The sequence below is a fragment of the Zosterops lateralis genome, assembly GCF_965231275.1.
Source record: "Zosterops lateralis genome assembly, chromosome: 14".
NCBI lineage: Eukaryota > Metazoa > Chordata > Aves > Passeriformes > Zosteropidae > Zosterops > Zosterops lateralis.
In genome coordinates, this window is record NC_139774.1 from 2063594 (window position 1) to 2085517 (window position 21924).

The 21924-nt window shown below is 55.2% G+C and overlaps 1 protein-coding gene across 1 annotated transcript in view; it reads right to left on the reverse strand.

Moving 5' to 3' along the window:
* The window catches only part of LOC310914956 (uncharacterized protein), a gene marked incomplete at its 5' end in the record, with an annotated part of 94619 nt that overhangs the window by 13684 nt on the left and 59011 nt on the right, over positions 1-21924 (reverse strand). The window contains 1 exon segment of the mRNA XM_083871473.1: positions 5467-5525. Within this exon segment, the coding sequence (XP_083727599.1) occupies positions 5467-5525 (59 nt within the window).

Below are 21924 nucleotides of genomic sequence, written 5' to 3' on the forward strand. Positions count from 1 at the left end.
CAAGGTCCCCCCTGAGCCTCCTTTTCTCCAGGCTGAGCCCCTGTCCAGCTTCCTCAGCCTCTCCCAGGGCTCCAGCCCCTTCCCCAACTCTGTTCCCTGCCCTGGACATGCTCCAGCCCCTCCAAGCCATGAGCAGCCAGATAAAACAGTCTGGCTCTTCCTGGGCTCCTGTGGTTCCCTCCAAGCTGTTTGCTGAGCAAAAGCCACTCAAACAGGCTGGGGACTGGTGTGGGCTCCGTCACTGGACACAAACAACCACCCCAAATACTCCCCAAAAAGGCAACTTCTCTCCCAAGCTCCCCAGGATGTGGCAGAAGTTGGTGATTTGATCTATTCAGCCCCAAGGGCTTGACAGGGGAAAAACCTATTCGGAGCAGAGCTCCTTCACTGGCACAACTCCTCCTGCACTCAGAGATTCACAGCCCACATTAAAGCACAGCAGCTCTCACTCCTAGGAGAACACTGTCACTTAGATTATGGCTGTTCCTTCAAAGCAATGCCCTCAAACACATTTCCAGAGGCTGCTGTGATTTTTTCAGGCTGCAGGGCTCCACTCACACCTTCCCCAGGCCTTGGGGAGGCAGCTGAGAGCAGCTCCACACTCCACATGCTGCAGAAGTTGTGGAGGAATCTCTACGTACTCAGTACTGAACAAATATAACCCGGTCAGAAGAAGCAGGAATTTTAGCCCAGAGACTGTTACAACCTTATAATTCACCTGAAAAAATGTGTGGAACCACAACTGGCAAAGCAAATACTACTGCTGGCTTAACCCTGGGGTGCGTTTGGGATGGAAACACGAGGGCTGTAATTACTTCCTAAACTTCCCACGGCAGCACATCCCTCTGCTGCTCCTCTTGCTCCTGTCAGTGAGAAGCTGCAGCCTGTCCAGCAGACCTGCCTGGCATGTGCCCATGTCCACGTTTTCCATGAATGAGCAGAAGGCAAATCCATCAGTGTTTATCTGCACAGCCCCACTGGTGCCCTGTGCCATGTGCCTTGTAGCACCTGCTCTTGGATCTGCTACAACACGACACAAACTTGCAGCGTAAATTCCTGGGCTGTTTACAGCGCCCACAGACACCCCTGTGGCTCCTGGCTCTGCCATTATTTATTTTTAGGAAGGATGTGGGCAAAGCCTGCAGCTGTGGCCAGTTGTCCTTCTGCTGGGTATCCACCCTTGTGCTGTGTAAGCCCAAGAATGTCCATGTTTTCCTCCCTGGTCCTCTGGCCCAGCTGCTCTGGGATTTCCCCCCCAGACACACATATGGGGTCAGTGTCCTGGTACCCTGTCATGCACCTCAAAAACACACCACAAGCCCCTCCGTGGCAATACCTGCATGCTTGGAACTGCAAGAACACCCCTGAGAGCTTAAGGGACTGTTCTTTATCCCTCTCCTCAGCCCCCAGCACAAACACAGGCAGCCTATTGATAGTCCTGCAAGCCCAACTCTTGAAGTTCTTGCATAAAAACAAAACAAAGGATGAAAAAAAAAATCCTTCTTTTCCTTCCTGGCTCTCTCTAGATGCAGCATCTCCACTGTCAGCCCCAAGCCCCTCGTGCTGTGGGTGTGGGGATGATGGCAGGGGCCAGACAGGGCAGCTGTGATGCTGTTTGATAAACAAGTGAAGCGAAGTGAACATCACCATTGGCTGTGCTCAGCCAGGGAGGGAAAGCCTGGCTAGCAACAGCTTTGGGAAGCATTAACAAAGGGGAGTTTAGGATTGGAGAAAACAAATGGAAGGGGGCTGTGAAATGGCAACTCTTCATCTTCTCTACACACTTTTGCTCCTCCCTCCCCTGGAGTTGCCATGGATTCTCACACTGCTTCCCACCTCCTTGTGAGTCCCCTGCTGCTGTCTCTGGGGTGTTTCCTGCCTGGCATCTCCTCCCAGTCTGTTCACACAGCCCAAAACTGTCCTCAGTCCTACCACGACCTGGCTCCCAGGTGAGCTGCTGTCTCACACCCACCTATGAGCAACACAGAGCCCTCTCCACCCTCCAGGAAGGAAATCCTGACTCCAGCCCGGTGTTTTCCTGAACAAATCATCAGACACCAAAACAAACAGCAGCCAGGGTCAGGCAGCACCATGAACACACAGGGCACAACAATGAAAACAAACCAAAACAACAAGATGAATCCTTTGTACCAGCCCCACTCCCTGCACTCTCCTCCCGTACACCACCAGCCTCCTGCCACAGGGAAACCCCACACTGATGATCCCACAGGGATACCCTGCGATGTTGCTGGACCATTCATTTACTCCACTTTGGCCAGTTCATCACTGTAATCTCCACTACAGCCACTGATCTGATTTGTCTGGGGATGGCATCTGCTGCTCAGAATCAATCTGGATTCATTTACATTTGCCCAGCAACAGCATGGGTGTGTTCTTTTAAGAAAAACAAAACACAAACATCATTAAATTAATCATCCTATCCTCCTATTTCTCCCAAACAAGATTAATTCTGTTTTGCTCAGGTCTGCCTGGCTACCACATTTTCAGAGCATATTGTCTGAGCTCCTCTCTCCCGAGCATGTGCACCAGAGCTCTCCCGTGTTTCAGAACAAAGAGCAGATTCACTTTGTTGTCCTGGAGCAGCAGCGATGTACGAGATCAAGAGCTGGTCCCTGCCTCACTGAGCTTCCCCTGTTCTGCCTGGTCCCAGGTTCCCAGAGACATGAGGGATTTGCTGTGATGGGCAGGGCTATGCAGAGAAAAGGCAGGCTGCCTCTTCCCCAGCTCCCATGGAGACAGCAAGGGAGAAACCCCAACATGGGTTTGAGCTTGTTTCTGGCTTAGGGTCAGTGCCAGACTCCCCCCACGATCCATCCAAAACCCCTGGCCTAAGCTGCTGTGTCTATTGTTATTTAATTTCAGTCAAATAGAGTTTAGAGCACATCCACTTTTTTTTTTTTTTTTCAGCTAAAAGATGGGCTGTGCTCCCCTAGCACCGAGCAGAGCCCTGCAGTTCAGAGAGCTCATGGTGCTACAGAGCTTCACCTGTCAGCAGGACACACATTTGTACAGAGTTTAACAGCAGAGAGAGAACAGCAAGCTGGGCTCAGGCAGCTGCAATTGCCCCCTCTTTAATGCCTGTACTACCAAGCAGTGCCTGGGGAATTCACACACCAGGCATCAAAACCCTGGGAAGAGCACGGGAGCAGCACAATGGGGAGTGGGCTGCTTTCCAGGATCTGCCTGTTTGATCACCAGGGAGATGTCAGGGCTGGGCACTGAACATATGAGAGCACTTTCTATTTCTAGCCTTCAGTAGTGTCACACAGGTTTGGGATAAAAACCTCCCCCTTCATTTAACTTAAAACAGGATGGAAAAAAAAACAGGGAGAAAAAAATCTGCAAGAGCCGTTTTGTTGCAAATGTGGACACAGGCAAGTGGGGAAAACCAGCAGGAATTAAAATCCCCTGGGTTTCTCCAGTCATTTTAGCAGCAGCCTGAGCTTGGGCAAAATCTCTTTCCAAAGTCAGGGCTCAGTCCATGCTGTGGGACCCCCTGTCACAACATGGGGCTCCGAGCAACCTGGTCCAGGGGAAGGTATCCCTGCCCATTGCAGGGGGTTGGAACAAGATGAGCTTTAAGGTCCCTTCCAACCCAAACCATTCTATGATGCAAGAGCAACTGTTCCAGGGACTGTCCTGGACACTCAGGTCACACATCCTCAAGCAGTGATATCGTGGCTCATGCACCAGAACTAACATGTCACACTCGTTCAGCTCCTCACAGTCTGAGACTCCCTTTCCCCTTGCCCTCTCTCTTCCCACGCCACAAGCTGCTGCTGTCTCTTAAGCACTGGGAAGGGGATGGAGCTTGTGAGTGTCACTGTCCCATGACCTGAGAAAAGTCCCTGCCACAGAGCTAAGGGGGTCTGGACTGCATCAGCTCTGTGCCCTGAAGAGCCCCAGCACAATGCTTGAAGAGGGAGCAGCAGAGCCTGCTCTGATGGGGCTCATTTACTGCCTTCTCACAGCAAAACAATTACAGCAGCTGTGGTGCACTTCTGCATTAACAGGGCTTTGTTAATCGTCATTTGAACTGGAGCGGAAATGCTTAAAAAATTTTCCTTGATTAAAATGTTGTCACTGATGGGGAACTCAACAGACCTCTGAGAAAACCATTCCAGCTATAGATTTGTATTAAAGTCCAAGCTCAGTTTCAACTATGAACACTTTATCTAATTACATCAAGCCCTCACTCCATTTTAGCTTTATCAGCTGGAATAGCAAAGTTTAATCACTTCAACAAGTTGGCTATAGCAATCTCTTAATTTTCTGATAAGATAAATTATTGAGCCAGATCCAGGGAAAGAGTCAGACACAGGCAGCTGCTACATTAAAGATGTTTAATTGCAAGCCACCAAAATCCAGCACCCACAACTCCCATGTCACCATTTTAAACTCCACGGGAGCTGCCCAGGTGGCCACCAGGAATGACAAAGCACAGAGATACAGTGCCTGAGCCAGCCAGACAAGGAAGCACATCACCCAGATTTACTCCTGATTATTCAGGTCTGCCCTGAAAGATACAATCTTTTCACATATAAATTATCCTGGAGCCAGTCTCCTCATACACAATGACTTCTGGTTGGGGTATTCACAGAGAGAGGTGGAATTCAGTTAAAGTTCTTTCTTTCAAGGGAGTTCACCCTCTGAAGGGGATCCCTGTCCCTGCTCACGAACCAGGAGAAAAGATGGGAGAGGCAAAGAACAACATTCTGTTGTCAGTGGTCTCTCACTGGGGACCAAGACAAGCAAACCTTGGTGGGGCAGAGGCAAGAGAGCACCAGTCAGGAGCAGGGTACTCACTTGGGAGGTCTCTGCTCTGCTGCTGGGGCTTCTTTTCTGACCTCACACACACCTCACAGAGAGGTGGTGGAATCTCCCTCACTGGGGATATTCCAGAACTGTCTGGACACACTCCTGTGCTGTGTGCTCTGGGATGACCCTGCTGAGCAGAGAGGTGGGACCAGGTGAAGCTCTGTGCTTCCCTCCATCTTGACCCACCCTGTGGTTCTGTGAGCACTCCTCAGCAGCACAGAGCAAGGCTCCATGACTGGTAAAGGGAATGATTTTCAGTGGCCTCCATGAAGGGAGAGGAATTAAGATTTTTGACTCGGGAAGGAATTTGCATGCTAAGAATCTGCTTCAGCAAAGAGGCCTTTTTCTGTGAATCCATTGTCCAGCCCTTCAACCATCTCCTGACTTCACCTGGAGTTCCTTCCACTTCCTGAGAAGCAGACACCAAACCCACACACAGCACTGCCAACAGCAGCTGTCACACCCCCAGCACACACAGCTGACACAGGAGCAGCCCTATTTCTGACTCCATCAATGACAGGGACACCCGCTCTCAGAGCTGCCACTCATGGACCTTCCAGCACTGAAACTGGTCCACCAAGAAAAGAAACCTTCACCCCACAAATAAATGAAGAAAGAGCCACTTACCCACTTGTTCCAGGTCTCTGGGTCTGAGAGAAGCGCCAATCTGTGTTAGGCTGAGCTTGCTGCAAAGAAAAAGAAGAGTTTTAATACCTTCCTTCTTGCCTTTGAAAATGAAAGTGAACTGATCCTGGATTATTTCAGTCTGGAATATCAGCATGTTCTGTCCAAGTGAAGCAAATCAATTAGAACAAAGAGAAAGCTCCCCCTCCTCCTTTCTTGAGTATTTCTGAAGGAGCATGAATACCAAAAAGCATGACAAAAACTGTTCAGAGAATAATCTTCCAAAGCAGCTCAGGACACCAGGCTGTGAAAGAAATGAAGCATGAAATAAACTGATAAGGGCATGAATTCAGCAGGAGCAGTGGCACCACAGTAATGAGCTTGGAGGAGGAAGGGGGGTGTGAGGGGGTGGCAGAGTTAATTGATACTGAGGAAGATGCTTTTAATACTCTAAGGTAAAATGGTAACAGACCTTCCTAATCTCTCCTTCTGTCCTTAAAAAGGCCTGCCTGGCATCTTGTTTTCACGCATTGTATTTGAATGACTTTTCCCAGCTGCTGTGGCCTTGGAGCACTACAATATTTTTCTGTCCACAGAGAAAAGAATAAACTTCCGACAGCAAGAGGAAAAAGCATTATTTGTTCAGGAGACACAATAACCTTCAGACACAGCAGCACACTTTGTAACCTCATTAATAAGCCCCCGTATCGCTCTCTGCCCGTGTTATTTTACAACCAGACAATGAACATTTTGTAAATAAGGAAGGACATGGAGTAAGCTTGTATATTCCTGTTTGAATCATGCCTTTGTGGAAAGCACTAAATAGCACAACTGTTTCTGTCGGGAAAACACACACACTTCCGAAAATCATGATCATCTTAATTAACTCCAGAGTGATGACATACTACCTGGAAAGGACTACACTTCCCTCAGCTATTTTAGGAAGGAGCAGTTCATAGCCCATACATAGTGGAACATCAGTTTTATAGGATTATTCTGCTTGTACATGCAATTACTAAGGAAAAGTGAAGACGAGTAGAACTGACCTAGATTTTTATTTAGTAGATGTGCTCTCACTAATTTCTCTGCAGCTTTGATGATGCTCATGAAAGAAGATATTAGAATAAATTACTCCCCTAAAATAGATGTCCCACTGGTCCCCATGCTGCATGCAAATGAAGCTGTTTAAAGACTTGCCCTCCAGATTTCAGATATGCATTTTTGCACACGCTGACACACAATGCTGCACTAGATAAGCCCTTCCCAATATTTTGAATAGCCCTTCCATATTTTGAATTCCTGTTGTAATTACCATTTTCAAATTTAGGGCAGGCATTTGTGGCACAAAATTGCTTTACTTTTTATATCCTGAAGTTATAAAAGCTCCAGCTAAACAGTCACCTACATCTATATTTAGGCATCTGAGTACAAACAGCTCAAGTTTTCAAAGCTTGCTGCTCCTCAGCCTCTGCAAGCCCAAGGGCATGTAAGGTCACCAGGATCCTTGTGAACAATGTCACTCCTGACATTCAGTATTTTAGTGCTTAATACTGAATTCAGCTCCTCGCTCAACATGACCAAGCTGGAAAATGATCTCTTGCCAAGGCACACTCAGTAATTAATAACACTTTGGGTTTGAGAAATAAGCAATTTCTACAATGCACCTCTAAAACTGAGCAGAAGAAACACAGGCAGACTTTCCTTTCAGATAACCTCCTCCGCACCACAGCTCATGTGCCATGCACGAAAAAGGGAACCAAGAATTTAAATCCCCATAAACCTGTTCCTGAGCACGCTAAGAATCAATTTAAATAGAAACAAGTACGAGCGCGGCCAAGGGGAAACTCTCCACTGCTACAAACACAGAGTCTTTGATTCTATAACGCTGCTCAGCCCCTTCCCCCACCTCCACCAAGCCAAGCCAAAACTTTCACCTGCCACCTCCCAGGAGGTGACAGTGACACATGTTCCCTGAGGCCACTGTCTTAGGAAGAAGGACAGACAGAGAACAGCCAGCTGGCCTGGATCTGACAAACTGTTGCACTGAGCAGAGAGGACAGTAAGAAAGAGCCATCTCTTACCCCATCGCAGGGACTCGCTAAGGTGCTGGTCACCTGCTCATAGGCAGCCACGGTCTCCGCAGTGCTAGAGTGGCTGAAGGGCTTTACAAAGAGGAAATCGCTCTGGTCAGACATGGGCGAGAAACAAGAGGTGTAATTCTGGGCCTGGGAGGTCAAGCCTGCTCCTCCCACGTCCAGGTACTTGATGAAGCCATCTGGCTTCGTCTGCCCTCGGAAATGGGAGGCAGGCTTGCGGCCAGTCCCCCGGCAGCAACCCGCAAAGGTCCAGCCGGCACTGCCAGCTTTGAGACACCGGGCGGCCACCAGCCCGAACATCACACAGGCCACAAGGGAGATGGACACCAAGGAGATGATAAGGTAAAGAGTTAGGTTGGTATCCTCGGGAGAAGACTGGGGGAGGTCCAAGGACTTGGAGAAGTCCTGCACGCTGTTTTCCTCCGGAGAAATGACTATTACCACGGAGGCTGAGAGGGACGGAGTGCCATTGTCTCTCACTTCGACCACCAGCCTGTGGGAATCTTCTGACTCCCTGAGAGCCTGTGCAACCCTTATCTCTCCAGAGCGGCGTTCCACTTGGAAAGGCAAAGCCTCAGCAGACTCCTGCAGCTGGTAGGACAGCCAGGCATTATGGCCACTGTCAGCATCAACTGCTACAATTTTAGTTACCAGATAGCCAGGCTCTGCCAAGGCCGGGATGGCCTGGTGGAAGGCAGAGCCCTTGGGGACAGACGGGTAGACAATACTGGGAGCATTGTCATTCTCGTCCAGGACAAACACATGGACCACAGCAGTGCTACTCAGAGCAGGGGACCCAGCATCCTTCACCTCCACAGGCACCTGGAACACCTTGTCCTGCTCATAATCCAGAGCTCGCACGGTGTAGATGGTGCCATTGTCCTGATCTATTCGGAAATAGGTTGAGATGGGTACATCCTGCATCCTGTTGTCCAGGATGGAGTAAGACAGCTTGGCATTGTTACCCTCATCAGGATCTGATGCTGACACTGAAAAGACAGAAGTTCCAGGAAGGGAGTTTTCCTGAATGTGAGCTGTATCAAAAGGGCTGGAGAAATTCGGTGCATTATCATTCACGTCAGCAATGCGGAGATAAAAGGTTTTTTGTGTGGCCCTCTGGGGGGATCCTGAATCCACAGCCCTCACCGTGATGTTGTATCCACTGGCCTTCTCCCGATCAAGGGGGCCACTGGTGACCAGCGAGAAATGCTCTTTAAAAGATGACACTAGTTTAAATGGGAGTTCTTTAGCTATCTGCAGACGGACCTGCCCGTTGTCACCGGAATCACTGTCCTTCACACCAATGAGGGCGATCACCGTGCCTGGGGCTGCATCCTCCTGCACTGGGCTGGAGACAGAGGTCAGCACGATCTCTGGGCTGTTATCGTTGATATCAATTAATTCCACTCGCAGGTGACAGTGGCCTTCCATGGCTGGGGATCCCTTGTCCCTGGCTCGAACCGCAATCTCGTAAGCACTGGATTCCTCATAATCCAGTGGGGCTTTGGTTCTAATCTCCCCTGTACGGGCATCTAAGGAGAACAGTTTGGTGAATTTACCAGGTGCATTATTGCTGGTTTTGAAAGAGTATTCCACATCCCCGTTGGGACCTTCATCCAGGTCGGTGACATTCAGCTTGGTGACCAGAGTGCCCACTGGCACATTCTCCTCCAGAAGTACCTTGGATATGGGTGGATCACAGACAGGAGGGTTGTCATTTGCATCCAAGACAAGGATAGTAACCCTGGCAGTGCCAGATTTCACTGGATTCCCTCCATCCAGGGCTGTCAGTGTTAGATGATGAACAGGCACTTTCTCTCTATCCAGGGCTTTTTCAAGTACAATCTCGGGCATTTTAACACCATCTCCTCTCACATTGATGCTCAGGGCAAAATGCTTGCTGGGGCTGAGCTCGTAGGTGGAGATGGAGTTGGAGCCCATATCCAGGTCTTCTGCTACCTCCAAGGGGAGCCGAGTCCCAGGGTTGGCCACCTCAGTGATCTCCAACACCACCTCTGGCTTGGGGAACTGGGGCGCGTTGTCATTCACATCGAGGACGTCCACCTCAACGCGGTGGAGCTGGAGGGGATTCTCCATGACGAGCTGGAGGTGCAGAGAGCACGTGGGGCTCTGCCCACACAGTGCCTCCCGGTCCAGCCTGCTGTCCAGGAGCAGCACACCAGCCGCCAGGTCCACCTGGAAGTGCCGCTGCCCACCCTCGCTCACCAGGCGCAGGTTGCGGGCGGCCAGGCTCCGCACCTCCACCCCTAAGTCCTTGGCCAAGTCGCCCACAGAGAAGCCCGGCTCGCGATCCTCGGGCACGGAGTAGTGGAGCTGGGCGCAGCTGGGAGCCGGCAGGCAGGAGAGGGTTGCGAGCAGCAGCGGGAGCTGCCATGGCAAACTCCGTCCCGCGAGCATCCCGTGCCGGGTATGCGAACGGAGCAGCGCGGAGAGGAGCAGCGGCGGCTCCGCGCAGCCTCCCCCTCCTCCCCGCCCCCGCAGCCGGCCCCGGCAGCCGGAACCCCTGCGCCCCGGGAGGGGTCCGAGCGGGTCGGGAGCAGGGAGGAAGCCGCCGCCGGAGCCGCCGGAGCCGGACAGGGAGGGATGGAGGAGGCGGGGTAGGGGGGGAGCGCAGCCCGGCCGGTTGAACCGCTTCTCGATACGCAGACACACAAAGTCGGCGAGCGGAGGGGATGGACCGAGTGACAGTTTTACGTCTCTCCACAGCCCCCTCCTCCTCCTCCTCCTCCTTTTTCTCTCCCTCCTCCTCCCCTTCTCCATCTCACCGCCTTCCCCAAAATACGCACGGCGTAGCGCCCCCCCCCCCCCTTCCCCCGCTGCCGCCACTCCGCCCCCGCAGCGCCGGGAGGGCGCCGGGGACTCCCGGCAGCGGGAACCCCGCTCCGCCCCGCCCGGCTGCTGGCACCGGGCACCGGCGGACACCCCCACCCCAAAGCCGGGCGGTTCGGTGCCGAGCCCCGCGAACACCGGGGCTGTGTTCAGGCTGGAGACCACAATCCCGAGCTCACCTCGCTGCACAGGGTGCGATCCGCGGAGGGTTTCACAAACATGAACTCGCTGATATCCGAGACTGGCGAAAAGCAGGAGCGGTAACGAGGGGCAGGGGGTGCCGTTGCTGTCACCTGCACGCCCATCACAGTGTCCCCTTTCTTAGGCTCATAGTGCAAGTGCCCAAAGATGTGGCTGGGAGGAGGCTGAAGCGTGTTCACGCTCTCCACGCAGCAGCCCTGGTTGGCAGGTGCAGAGCCCCGCCGGAGGCACCGAATGCCCAGCGCTGCCATTCCCACCAGCGAGACGCTGGAGAGGAGCACTAGGGACACAATCAGATAAAGCGTAATAGTGGGCAAGCCCCCACCATCAGCGGCCCGAGCCTCGGAGCCCTGCAGGGCCTCTGGACCCTTCTCCTCCACCAGCACCACCAGTGTGACAGCTGTGGAGAGCGGGGGCTCTCCGGCATCCCGGACCACCACCAGCAGCTCGTGCTCAGAGGCGTCCGTCTCCTGCAGAGCCCTCATGATCCGGACTTCCCCGGAACGCAGGGCCACGCTGAAAAGCCCCAGGTCTGTGGCTTCCACGAGGTGGTAGGATAGCCAAGCATTGCGCCCCGAGTCCGCATCTATTGCCACCACCTTGGTGATGAGGGCAGGAGGGACGATGGAGGGGGAAATTCGTAACTGAGTAGCAGAGTCCTCCCCAGCCCTGGGGAAATGCACTCGCGGGGCGTTGTCGTTCTGGTCTACTACAAAAACATGAACCAGTGTTCTGTTCCTCAGGGCTGGGGAGCCACCATCAGAGACCTCCACATGGAACTGGAGATAGGTGGTTTGCTCATAGTCAAAAGGGAATTTGGCAGTGACCTGCCCATTTGTGGGATGTATCGAGAGGTAGCGAGTAGGATCCAGGCCTGGATCTGTCCCACCAGCTCGCAGGATGGAGTAGGACAGGCGGGAATTCTGCTCCGAGTCAGGGTCGGCAGCAGAGACTGTAACCAGCACGCTGCCCACTGGATTATTTTCTGCCACCAGCACTTCATAGGAAGCTTGCTCAAACTGGGGAGCGTTGTCATTGACATCTATCAGGGTAATTGGCAAGATGGTGTGGCGGGAGAGTGGGGGATTGCCCAGGTCCGAGGCAGAGACGGTGACATTGTAGTAGGCAACATGCTCCCGGTCCAAACGGGTGCTGGTGAGTAGTGAGTACTGGTGCTCGTAGTCCTTACGCAGCTGGAAGGGAAGATCTGGAGACACGTGACACAGGACCTTGCCCTGCTCGCCAGAGTCCCTGTCTCTGACGTGTATCACGGCCACCACAGTGCCTGGCAGCGCGTCCTCACTCAGGGTGCTTGAGAAGGAGGTAAGAATGACCTCAGGGGCGTTGTCATTGACATCAGTGATTTCCACCACCACGCTGCAGTGCTCCTCCATTGTGGGCGAGCCCATGTCCTTGGCCTCCACTTCGATCTCGTACACTGTCGCCTCCTCAAAGTCCAGGTTGCCCTGGACACGAATCTCCCCAGTTTGCTCATCGATGGCAAAGATCTGGCGTAAGGCAGCTGAGTTGTGGCTACTGAGTGAGTAGCGGATGTCTCCATTAGGTCCTTCATCCACATCAGTGGCATTTAACTTCACCACGAGGGTGCCCAGCGGCGAGTTCTCCACCAAGCGTGCTCCATATGATGGTCTGTCAAAGACCGGGTGGTTGTCGTTGGCATCCAGGACCTGAATGGTGATGCGGATCTTGCTGGACTGTGGGGGAGAGCCCCCATCTTCAGCAGTCAGGACCAGGTAGTGGAAAGCTCTGAGTTCCCGGTCCAGGGCTCGCTCCAGCACCAGCTCAGGGAACTTCCCACCATCGGTGCGGGCCTTCACGTTGAGGTTGAAGTTGTCATTGGCACTCAGGTGATAGGTCTGCAAGGTGTTGGTGCCCACGTCGGGGTCCTGGGCTGGCTGGATGGGGAAGCGGGCACCCAGAGACGCCAGCTCGTAGATGCGCAAGGCAACCTCATCGCTGGGGAACTCCGGGGGGTTGTCGTTGATGTCCAGGATCTCCACCTCAATACGGTAAAACTCCACCGGGTTCTCGATGGCAAGTTTCAAGTGGAGGAAGCAGCGTGGGTTCTGCCCGCAGAGCTGCTCCCGGTCTATCCTTTCGCTGACCATAATAACACCGGTGTTCACATTCACGGAGAAGTACTGGGAATCCGAATCCGACAGTACCTGCAGATTAGCTGCCGCCAGTTTAGCCACATCGGTACCCAGGTCCTTGGCGATATTGCCCACAAAGGCACCCCGTGTGAGCTCCTCCGGGATGCTGTATCGGATCTGAGCAGATGAGCTGTGCAAGAACAAACAGAAGGAGAAGACACGCGGCAGCCCCAGGGACCGGCGCGCCTGCCCTGCCCTCGGCATCCTTGCCGGGTGGCCGGCCGGGGAGCGATGCCCTCGGCGCCGGGGGCCGCGCTCAGCGCTCGCCGCTCCCATTCATTGTTTGGGGCGGACGCGGCTCGACGGGGCGGGGGGAGCGCGGCCGCGCAGCCGCCCCACCATTGGCTGCGGGCGCGGCGGCGCCGCTCCAATCGCCGCGCTCCTTCCCCAGGACAGCAACACCGGCGCCAATCACGGCCCGCGCGCCGCCGCCGCGCGCCGCGAACCGGCGCGGCCGCTCCGCGCCCCCCGCGGGGACCGCGCCGTCGGAGCGCCCGGCACCGCCGGACCCCGCCCCGGCATCGCCGCTCACCTGGCCGCGGTCCCGCAGCGTGCCGGCGGCGGGCAGGAACACCCCGCTTTCCCTCGGCAGGGTGGCGGGGGTTGGGCAGGGCCGCAGGAAGGTGAAGTCGCTCCGCTCGGAGCCGGGGGAGAAGCAGGTGCTGTAGCACTGGGACGGGGAGTCGGTGGGGCGCAGCGTGACCTCCATGTACTTAAGGGTGCCGTCAGAGCTGAGCTGGAGCTTGGGGCTGGAGTGCTTGCAGAAGTCCCGGGAGGGCGACTCGCTGAGCCAGCAGCAGCAGTAGGGTGAGACGGCGGCACGGCCCCTGCGCCGGAGGCACCGAGCGGCCAGGATGGTGACAGTGGCCAGTGCCACCGTGCTAACGGCTGCCAGCGCGATGATCAGGTAGAAGGTCAGGTCTGGCTTCTCCTTGGCACCAGCCAGGAAATCCTGAGGCTTGAAACTCTCCTCCAGAGCTGCCTCCTCCAGGGCCACGGTGATGGTGGCAGTGGTGGACAGTGGAGGGTCACCGTTGTCCGTGACCTGGACGACAAGCTGCTGCACTGCCATGTCACTGTCCTGGAAGGCACGTGCCGTCCGCACCTCCCCGGTGTACAGAGACACATGGAACAAGGAGGGGTCGGTGGACTGGGGCAACAGTCGGTACGAGAGCCAGGCATTGTGCCCGGCATCTGCATCCACTGCTGACACCTTGGCCACCAGGTAGCCCGGTGGGGCAGACAGCGGGACCTTCTGGGGTGCCGGCACATCGCTGTCACTGGCAGGGTGCAGGATGGTGGGGGAATGGTCATTCTGGTCCAGCACAAAGATGTAGACAGTAACATTGGCATAGAGAGGGGGGGAACCCGAGTCCCTCACGACCACAGACACTGGCAGAACCTGCAGTACCTCAAAGTCAAAGGTGCGCTGAGCATAGAGATTACCATTGTCAGGGTTGATGTGGACAAAGGAAGAGATGGGGGCATCCTGCACTTGCCCACTCTCTATGGAGTAAACAAGCCGGGAATTATCCCCGTCGTCAGGATCTGAGGCAGAGACGGTGCACAGCAGGGAGCCAGGCGGGTTGTTCTCCTGGAGAAAGGCATCGTAGGAGGGCTGCAAGAAGCGTGGGGGGTTGTCATTCACATCAGATATATTGAGGAGCAGCGTGAGTGTGGTGGTGAGAGCAGGAGAGCCACCGTCCTGGGCGATCAGCTCCACTGCGTACTGTGAGGTAGACTCTCGGTCCAGGCTCTTCTGGGTGACCAGGGAGAAGTGGTTCTGAAGGGACCTGATGGCAAAAGGCACATCGGGGGAGATCTCCAAGGTCACATCCCCATTGGCCCCCGAGTCTCGGTCCCGTACATTGAAGAGCCCCACAACAGTCTCCGGTGGGGTGTCTTCTGGCACCGGATTCAACAGGGAGGTGAGCAGCACTTCTGGGGGGTTGTCATTGGCATCCTCCACTTGTACCTGCAGCACACAATTGCCCTCCAGCTCTGGGACCCCTCCATCGTGGGCTCGCACATAGATCTCATAGAAACGTGATTCCTCAAAGTCCAGGGCCCCACTCACCCGGACCTCACCAGAGTGGGGATCCAGGGCAAAGAGCCTCCGCACTGAGTCAGAGGTGTGAACCCCGAAGGAGTACTGTGTCTCCCCATTGGGACCCTCATCAGGGTCAGACGCATTGACCCGGAGGAGCACAGCTCCCACAGGTGTGTTTTCCGGCACTTTCACCTTGTACGTGGTGCGGTCAAAGATGGGCGCGTTGTCATTGACATCCAGGACCTGGACCGTGATCTGCGCCGTGCCCGAGCGCGCTGGGCTTCCCCCGTCCACGGCCGTCAGCACCAGCTGCACTTCTGGCTGCTCTTCCCGGTCCAGGGCACGCTCCAGCACTAGCTCCGGGAAGAGTTTGCCATCCGGCTGCTGCTTGACGTCCAGGGAGAAGTGGGAGTTGGGGCTCAGCCGGTAGGAGCTCACAGCATTAGTGCCCACGTCGGGGTCCTGCGCGCTCTCCAGGGGGAAGCGCGCGGCCACCGTGGCAGACTCAGCGATGCGCAGGGTGCGGTGAGCGGTGGGGAAGCTCGGGGAGTTGTCATTCAGATCCAGGATCTCCACTTCCAGGCGGAAGAGCTGCAGGGGGTTCTCTGTCACCACCTGCACCGACAGCACGCAGCTGGCAGCTGCTCCGCACAGACGCTCGCGGTCCAGCCGCTGGCTCACCACCAGCGTGCCGCTGTCCAGGCGCACGGCGAAGTAGCGCAAGCTCTCCTCGGAGCCCAGGCGCAGCCTGCGACCTGGCAGCTCCTCCACCTTCAAGCCCAGGTCCCGGGCCACGTTCCCCACCACGGTTCCCAACTCTGACTCCTCAACCACCGAGTAGTGGATCTGCCCGGAGACCCAGCCCCAGCCGCAGAGCAAAAACAAACTCAGTACTTGCCATTTCCAGGCGGGTCGCTGGAGGCTGACACTCTCCATGTCCATGCACATCCGGCCCGGGACACAGCAGGCACTGAGGAACTGCGAATAAATCCCTGGGTCTCTCTTCCACGGCTTAGAAAACAGCTCCGGGGCTCCGGCAGGCTGCGGCTCCAACTGTCAGCCTCCAAGCAGAGGGGGTGGGCTGGGGGAGGGGAACTGAATCACAGCCCCAGCGCGGAGGTGGGAGGGGGGGAGAAGCAGATTTCCCCCCCTCGCTTCAGATCAGCGCCCAATTGGCCGAGAGCTCCATCCCCTCTCGGCCAGCAGTGGCTCCGGAGGTGCGGGAAGCAGGGGCCTGAGCCGGCAACAGCGGGGCTGCCACCCCCGGCCTCCCCTCTGCCAGCCTGACTCACTTGCTCCGACAGCTCGCTTTGCGTTCACAGGGAAACTGCACGTCCTGGCAGCCTGGAAGCAAGGTACAAGCCCTCCCTGTGTGCTCCCCCTCCACAATGGTGGCTTCACATCATGCCCACAGACAAAGGGCAGCTGTCATGAACGCAGGCCAAAGGACTTTTCATGCCCGATGAAAAGGTGCTTGTTAGAGCCCTGAGGTGCCAGGGGCTCTTCTCTCACCCCTCTTCTCCCCCTCAGCTACTGCTTTGGCTGCTGCCTACACCCCATGCTTGCCTCTCTGAGTGTGGCATCACTGCCACCAATACCACCAACGGCCAGGAGACCTTGCACTGAGACAGAGACGCCCACCCCTGCCAGTCCACCCTGCGAGTGGGAGGCTGAAGGTGGACAAGCAAAGGCAGATGAGCCATTCAAAGCCAAAATAGAATTGCTTGCAATGCACACCTGACTGGAAGTCACTTCCTCACTCTGGGACAAGAAAGGGGTCAGTCTTCACAGTACCCAAATCACTGCAAACACACTGAGCCAGACAATAAGGCCACTAGATCCCCACAGGAGCACAACTTCAGGTCAGGATGTCAGAGTGGGAAGGAAGCCCAAGCCTCCCACCTGGCAGATAGACACACTGATACTCCATGGCAGGTACAGTGTTGCAGTCAGTCTCCTGAGGGCAGAAGCAGAGGTCTTAGCCTCCCCAGGGGGGAGCACACAGTAATTTCCTGCTCTCCCTGTCCCAGATGATACTGGCAAGCTGCAGACTTTTAGTTCAATTCACATCCGTGCAGAAGCCTTGTGCAGTCATAGAGTCACAGAACAACCTGGGTTGGAAGAGGCCTTAGAGATCATCTCATTCTGACCTCCTGCTGTGGGCAGGGACACTTTCCACTAGACCAGGCTGCTCAGAGATCAATCCAGCCCGACCTCGAACACTTCAAGGGATGCAGCAGCCACAGCTTTTCTGGGCAACCCATACCAGTGCCTCACCACCCTCACAGGGAAACATTTTTATACCTGTTATCTAATCTAAACCTTCTGTCAGTTTAAAACCATTCCCTCTTATCTTGTCACTACATGCTTTTGTAAAAAGAACCTCTCTGTCTTTTGTCCCTGGTGCACTGAAGACCACCCTGACTCTCCCTTGGGTGCACACAGACCCTGGGGGCTGGGGTCTGCAGTGGTGTGGCAGACAGGGGACCCAGGATCCTGCCTGTCCCCACCACCTGGGCACCAGCGGGGCCTGGGGAATAGCTGAGAGAGGCTGAGAGCACCAGTGCCCGGCACGGTGGACAGTGACAGGGACAGCATCCTTCTGGCAGACAGAGACTGTGAAGGTGCTGCAGTCGAGGGTCCTCCCTCCCGTCTGCAGCACCTCCGTGCCTATTCTGAGAGCCGTGAGGCGGGACTCCCCTGCTGCCAGTCAGGGAGAGACACCGGGAAGAACCTTATGAATGGTGAGAACACTGCCTGGGTCCCACCTACTGCCGGCTCCGGAGGAGGGGAGAAGGCATCCTTAAAGAGACAATGCAGAAAAACTGGACAAGAGATTCCTCAGCACACAGAGACCAATCTCTTCTTGTATATACTCATTCCCCCAGAGCTCCTGACAATGCCACCAGCAGGAAGCTGTCACCTTGGGTCTGGAATGTGCCCTATCCCCATCCCAAGCCAGACCCGGACAGTACAGCTGGGTGACAGAGCTTTCCACTGGCAATGCAGGGTGCTGCACCCCTGGGAATGGGTTCAGTGCTGCTGCAGTGCCTCAGCAGAACCCTCTGCAAAGCCCACATAACCTGGGAGAATCCACTCAGTGTCCTGAGATGGCTCAGTCACCAAGGAGCTCGAGCAAGGGCTTTACATGGGGGATCCTGCTACTGTTTGGATCTGTCAAAGCCTGGGAGGGGGACAGTGTGACAAGGCAGGAAGGGTATGGGGTGTCTAGGATGGAGAAGGAAATGTTCCTTATTCCACAGGGTCAGAGCTCACCCTGTGGAAAGGCGACAAGCCAGGCATCACTGGAGAACCTACAGGGCAGGATCCCTCATGGCAGGACACGCCACCTGCTACAGACAGGGCAACACCCCTCCCACTGCATCACTTTTGGCGGCTGGCTGTGCCCTGCAGAGCAAGGAGGTGGAAAGCCTTTGCAGGCTTGACACAATCCGTTGTCACCACAAAGACTGAAAATCCAGGGCCCTGAGCCAGCCCAGCTCATTTCTCACTGCCAGTGCCTTTCCAGTGCAGTACTGGGGAGTAGGAGGGAGTCATGGCTGGGACTCAGGCTTGCTGCCCTCCTTCCAACCCCACTCTCAAATCATTTATTGCCCTCACCTCCACAGGCATCTTATCAGGACGTTTTGCTGGAGGGGACATCCTTGTCCCCAGCCATAGCACAGCCCACACAATGCAGAGGAACACTTGCTCCTGCAGCTGCTGCAGCCAGTCTCACCTGCCACAAATCAGAAGTGCTGAGTCTGAGCAGTGACGCAAGCAGGGCGGGGTGGGGGGGGGGGGGGGGGGGGGGGGTGGAAGGCATAAAATAATTCTGAGAGGTTTCTGCCTCCCTCTGTGATTTGGCCACACTGAGCAGGCAGCACACGCAGCCTCACACCCATGAACAGCTTCCGCTGCATCTCACTTCCTTCTGCTCTGAGGAGCCGGTCGCTCCTACCCACTGCCTCCCAGGAAGGGCAAATTACCAGCACCAAGGACCTTGGAAATCTACCAGATTCACACTCCCCCTCCACTGGATCTACTACCTGGCCTCACCTCTGAAGACTGAAGCATTCCTGTAATTGAAACCTTTCAAATTAAGCAGCACAATTCCCATCGGGAGAGAAGCACAGAAGCTGCTGCCATGCGCAAATGCCTGCCAGCCTGCAGTTTGCTCCATCAGGACATCAGACATCACCCAGAGACAGCATTTTACAAATCATGCAGAGCTCGTAATAGGGTTTTTGGACAACATCTGAGTGGAGGACTCGCCACCCTGCTCAGAGCCAAAGTCCAGCTCAGCAGAGCCCTGCAAGGAACTAGGGAAGTGCAATCTGCAATGCCACCCCCTCCCCCAAAGCGAATATCAGCACAGAACTTCCATGGAAATAAAAACGGAACCATTCAGGAGTCAAACATGAGAAGCGGCGCAGATGGAAGGGACAGCTCTGTGACCACGGTCTTTCAGAGGAACCAGCATCATTCTTCAGCCCTGTGCTCTGCACTGTGAGAGGCAACACGCCGATCCCCAGCTCCCAGCCCCCTCTGCACCACCACCTCTCCAGCCCCCACCAAGTCACGACGCATAGAGATTACGTTTCCCCGCAGAGCAAGTGCTCCCCTTGGCTCTCCTTTTGCAAAGGGAAGGAAATACCATTAACAACAAACTTCGTGCCAAGGATTAACAAGTGGTTTCAAGCTGACCTCAGCCTCCCCTGGTTACTCATGCAAGGCGTACCCAAAACTGCGTCCAAAAGATGAATGATTGCCAACACGAACAAACTGACTCACTTGATCCTGCTCATCACAGTGCAAAAGTCATCAGCCCTAAGGATAGCTCATTTGACTCCAAAGAACACCTGTTCAGCTGCAGCTGAACTCTTTAGGGGCGTGGCATGACCGGATATCCCTCCCAACCCCAACATGTAACCACACACATACAGCACAAGTGAACTGTGGCTCTGCCCAGCGCTGGGACATGCCAAGGAAGGAGCTACGTTACCTCAGCAGGTGTGGGGAGCCGGCTGGCAGTGCCCACAATCTGGTGATACAGCCCGGGCTCACCATTCCTTATGGTGCCCTGGCGGCTGCCCAAGGGGCTGGAAGTGAAGGGCTTTTTACACAGGAGATCACTCTGGCGAGAGTCTGTGGTGAGATAGACCTGGTGGTAGAAGCTGGGCGGCGTGAAGCCACCCCGCACAGCATCAATGTGGTTGAAGGGCCCTGGTGTCCTGTACGTGGTACTCCTGGAGCTGTTGTACAGCTCCTTTGACTGCCTCCACTTGTAGCACTTGAAGATGCCCACGGACAACATGGTGATGAAGAAGGCCGCTGACACCAAAATCACAGCCAGGATGAGATAGAAAGTCACATGTCTCCTGGGATCATTGGCAGGTGCCACATCAGTGAGGTCAGTGAGCACCTCCTTGACCATCTCAGCCACAGAGATGGAGATGGTGGCACTGGTGGACAGCACAGGCTCCCCATGGTCTTTCAGCAGGATGACTAAGGTGTGCTCGGGAGCGTCATCCTCGCGGAGCTGGCGGGCCGTGAAGATCTCCCCGTTGTGCAGCCCGACCGAGAAGAGGCTGGGGTCAGTGGCCTGCAACAGGGTATAGGAGATCCAAGCGTTGTACCCTGCATCCGCATCCACCGCCACCACCTTGGTGACCATGTGCCCAGCGGCAGTGCCTGGTGCCACCACATCGGTGTAGGTGGTGGTGGTGTTGGGTTGGGGGTACAGCACCATCGGGGCATTGTCATTGAGGTCAGTGACAAACACACTGACTGAGACATTAGTGGACAGAGGTGGAAAGCCACCGTCCTGGACTTGCACCATCATGCTGAACTCCACCTGGTCCTCATGGTCCAGGGAGGTGAGCACGTAGAGGGTGCCATTCTCCCGGTTGATGGAGAAGAGGTGGCCATAAGTGGTGTCACTCTGCAAAAGGGTATAGGAGAGGTGGGCATTGCGCCCAAGGTCCGGATCAGTGGCACTCACGTTAAGGATGGGGATCCCGGGAATGTTGTTCTCTGGAACATAGACATCATAGGAGTCCTGGGATGACTTGGGCGCATTGTCATTGACGTCTGACACCTGTACTAGGATGTGCTTTACTGCAGACAAGGGTGGTGAACCCGAGTCCTTGGCTGTGATAGTGATGTTATACTCTGCTGCCTTTTCCCGGTCCAGAGCTCCTTCTGTTTTCAATGTGTAGTAATTTTTGAGGGAGGAGCTGAGCATGAAGGGGATACCAGGGGAAATAAAGCAGTTCACCAGGCCATTATCATGGGAGTCCAAGTCTGTTACACTCAGCAGAGCTACGACGGTTCCTGGGGCTGCATCTTCAGGCACAGGGCTGTACACAGAAGTCACTGTCACCTCTGGAGCATTGTCATTCACATCCACGACTTCCACCAGCACTTTGCAATGAGTCACACCAGGAACGGCTCCCTTGTCTTTAGCCTGTAAGTAAATCTCATACAACTTTGTTTCCTCATAGTCCAGCTGTCCCTTGACCCTCAGCTCCCCTGTGGCTGAGTCCAGAGCGAAGAGTTCTCGTACCTTGGCAGGGGTGTGGCTGCTGAAGGAGTAGACGATGTCTCCATTGGGCCCATCATCCAGATCATACGCACTGATCCTGGCGACCAGGGTACCGCTGGGCGTGTTCTCCCTCACACTTGCCTTGTAGGTGGACTGGTTGAAGACCGGGGCATTATCGTTGGCATCTACAACGTCAATGTGGATCTGCACATGGGCCGACCGTGGCGGGCTGCCTCCATCCAGTGCAGTCAAGACCAAATTCAGCTCTCTTTGCTCCTCCCTATCCAGCTCCTTCTCTAACACAAGTTCCGCGTACTTGCTGCCGTCCACCCTCGTCTGCACGTCGAGCGCAAAGTTCGGGTTGGCGCTGAGCTGGTAGGTCTGCAAAGAGTTAATTCCCACATCGGGATCTTGCGCGCTCTCTAGCGGGAAGCGCGCTCCGGCAGCCACCGACTCACTGATTTCCAGCCTCGCCTGGCTGCTGGGAAAAACCGGGTCGTTGTCATTGATGTCCTGGATCTCTACGGTGCCGCTGTACAGCTC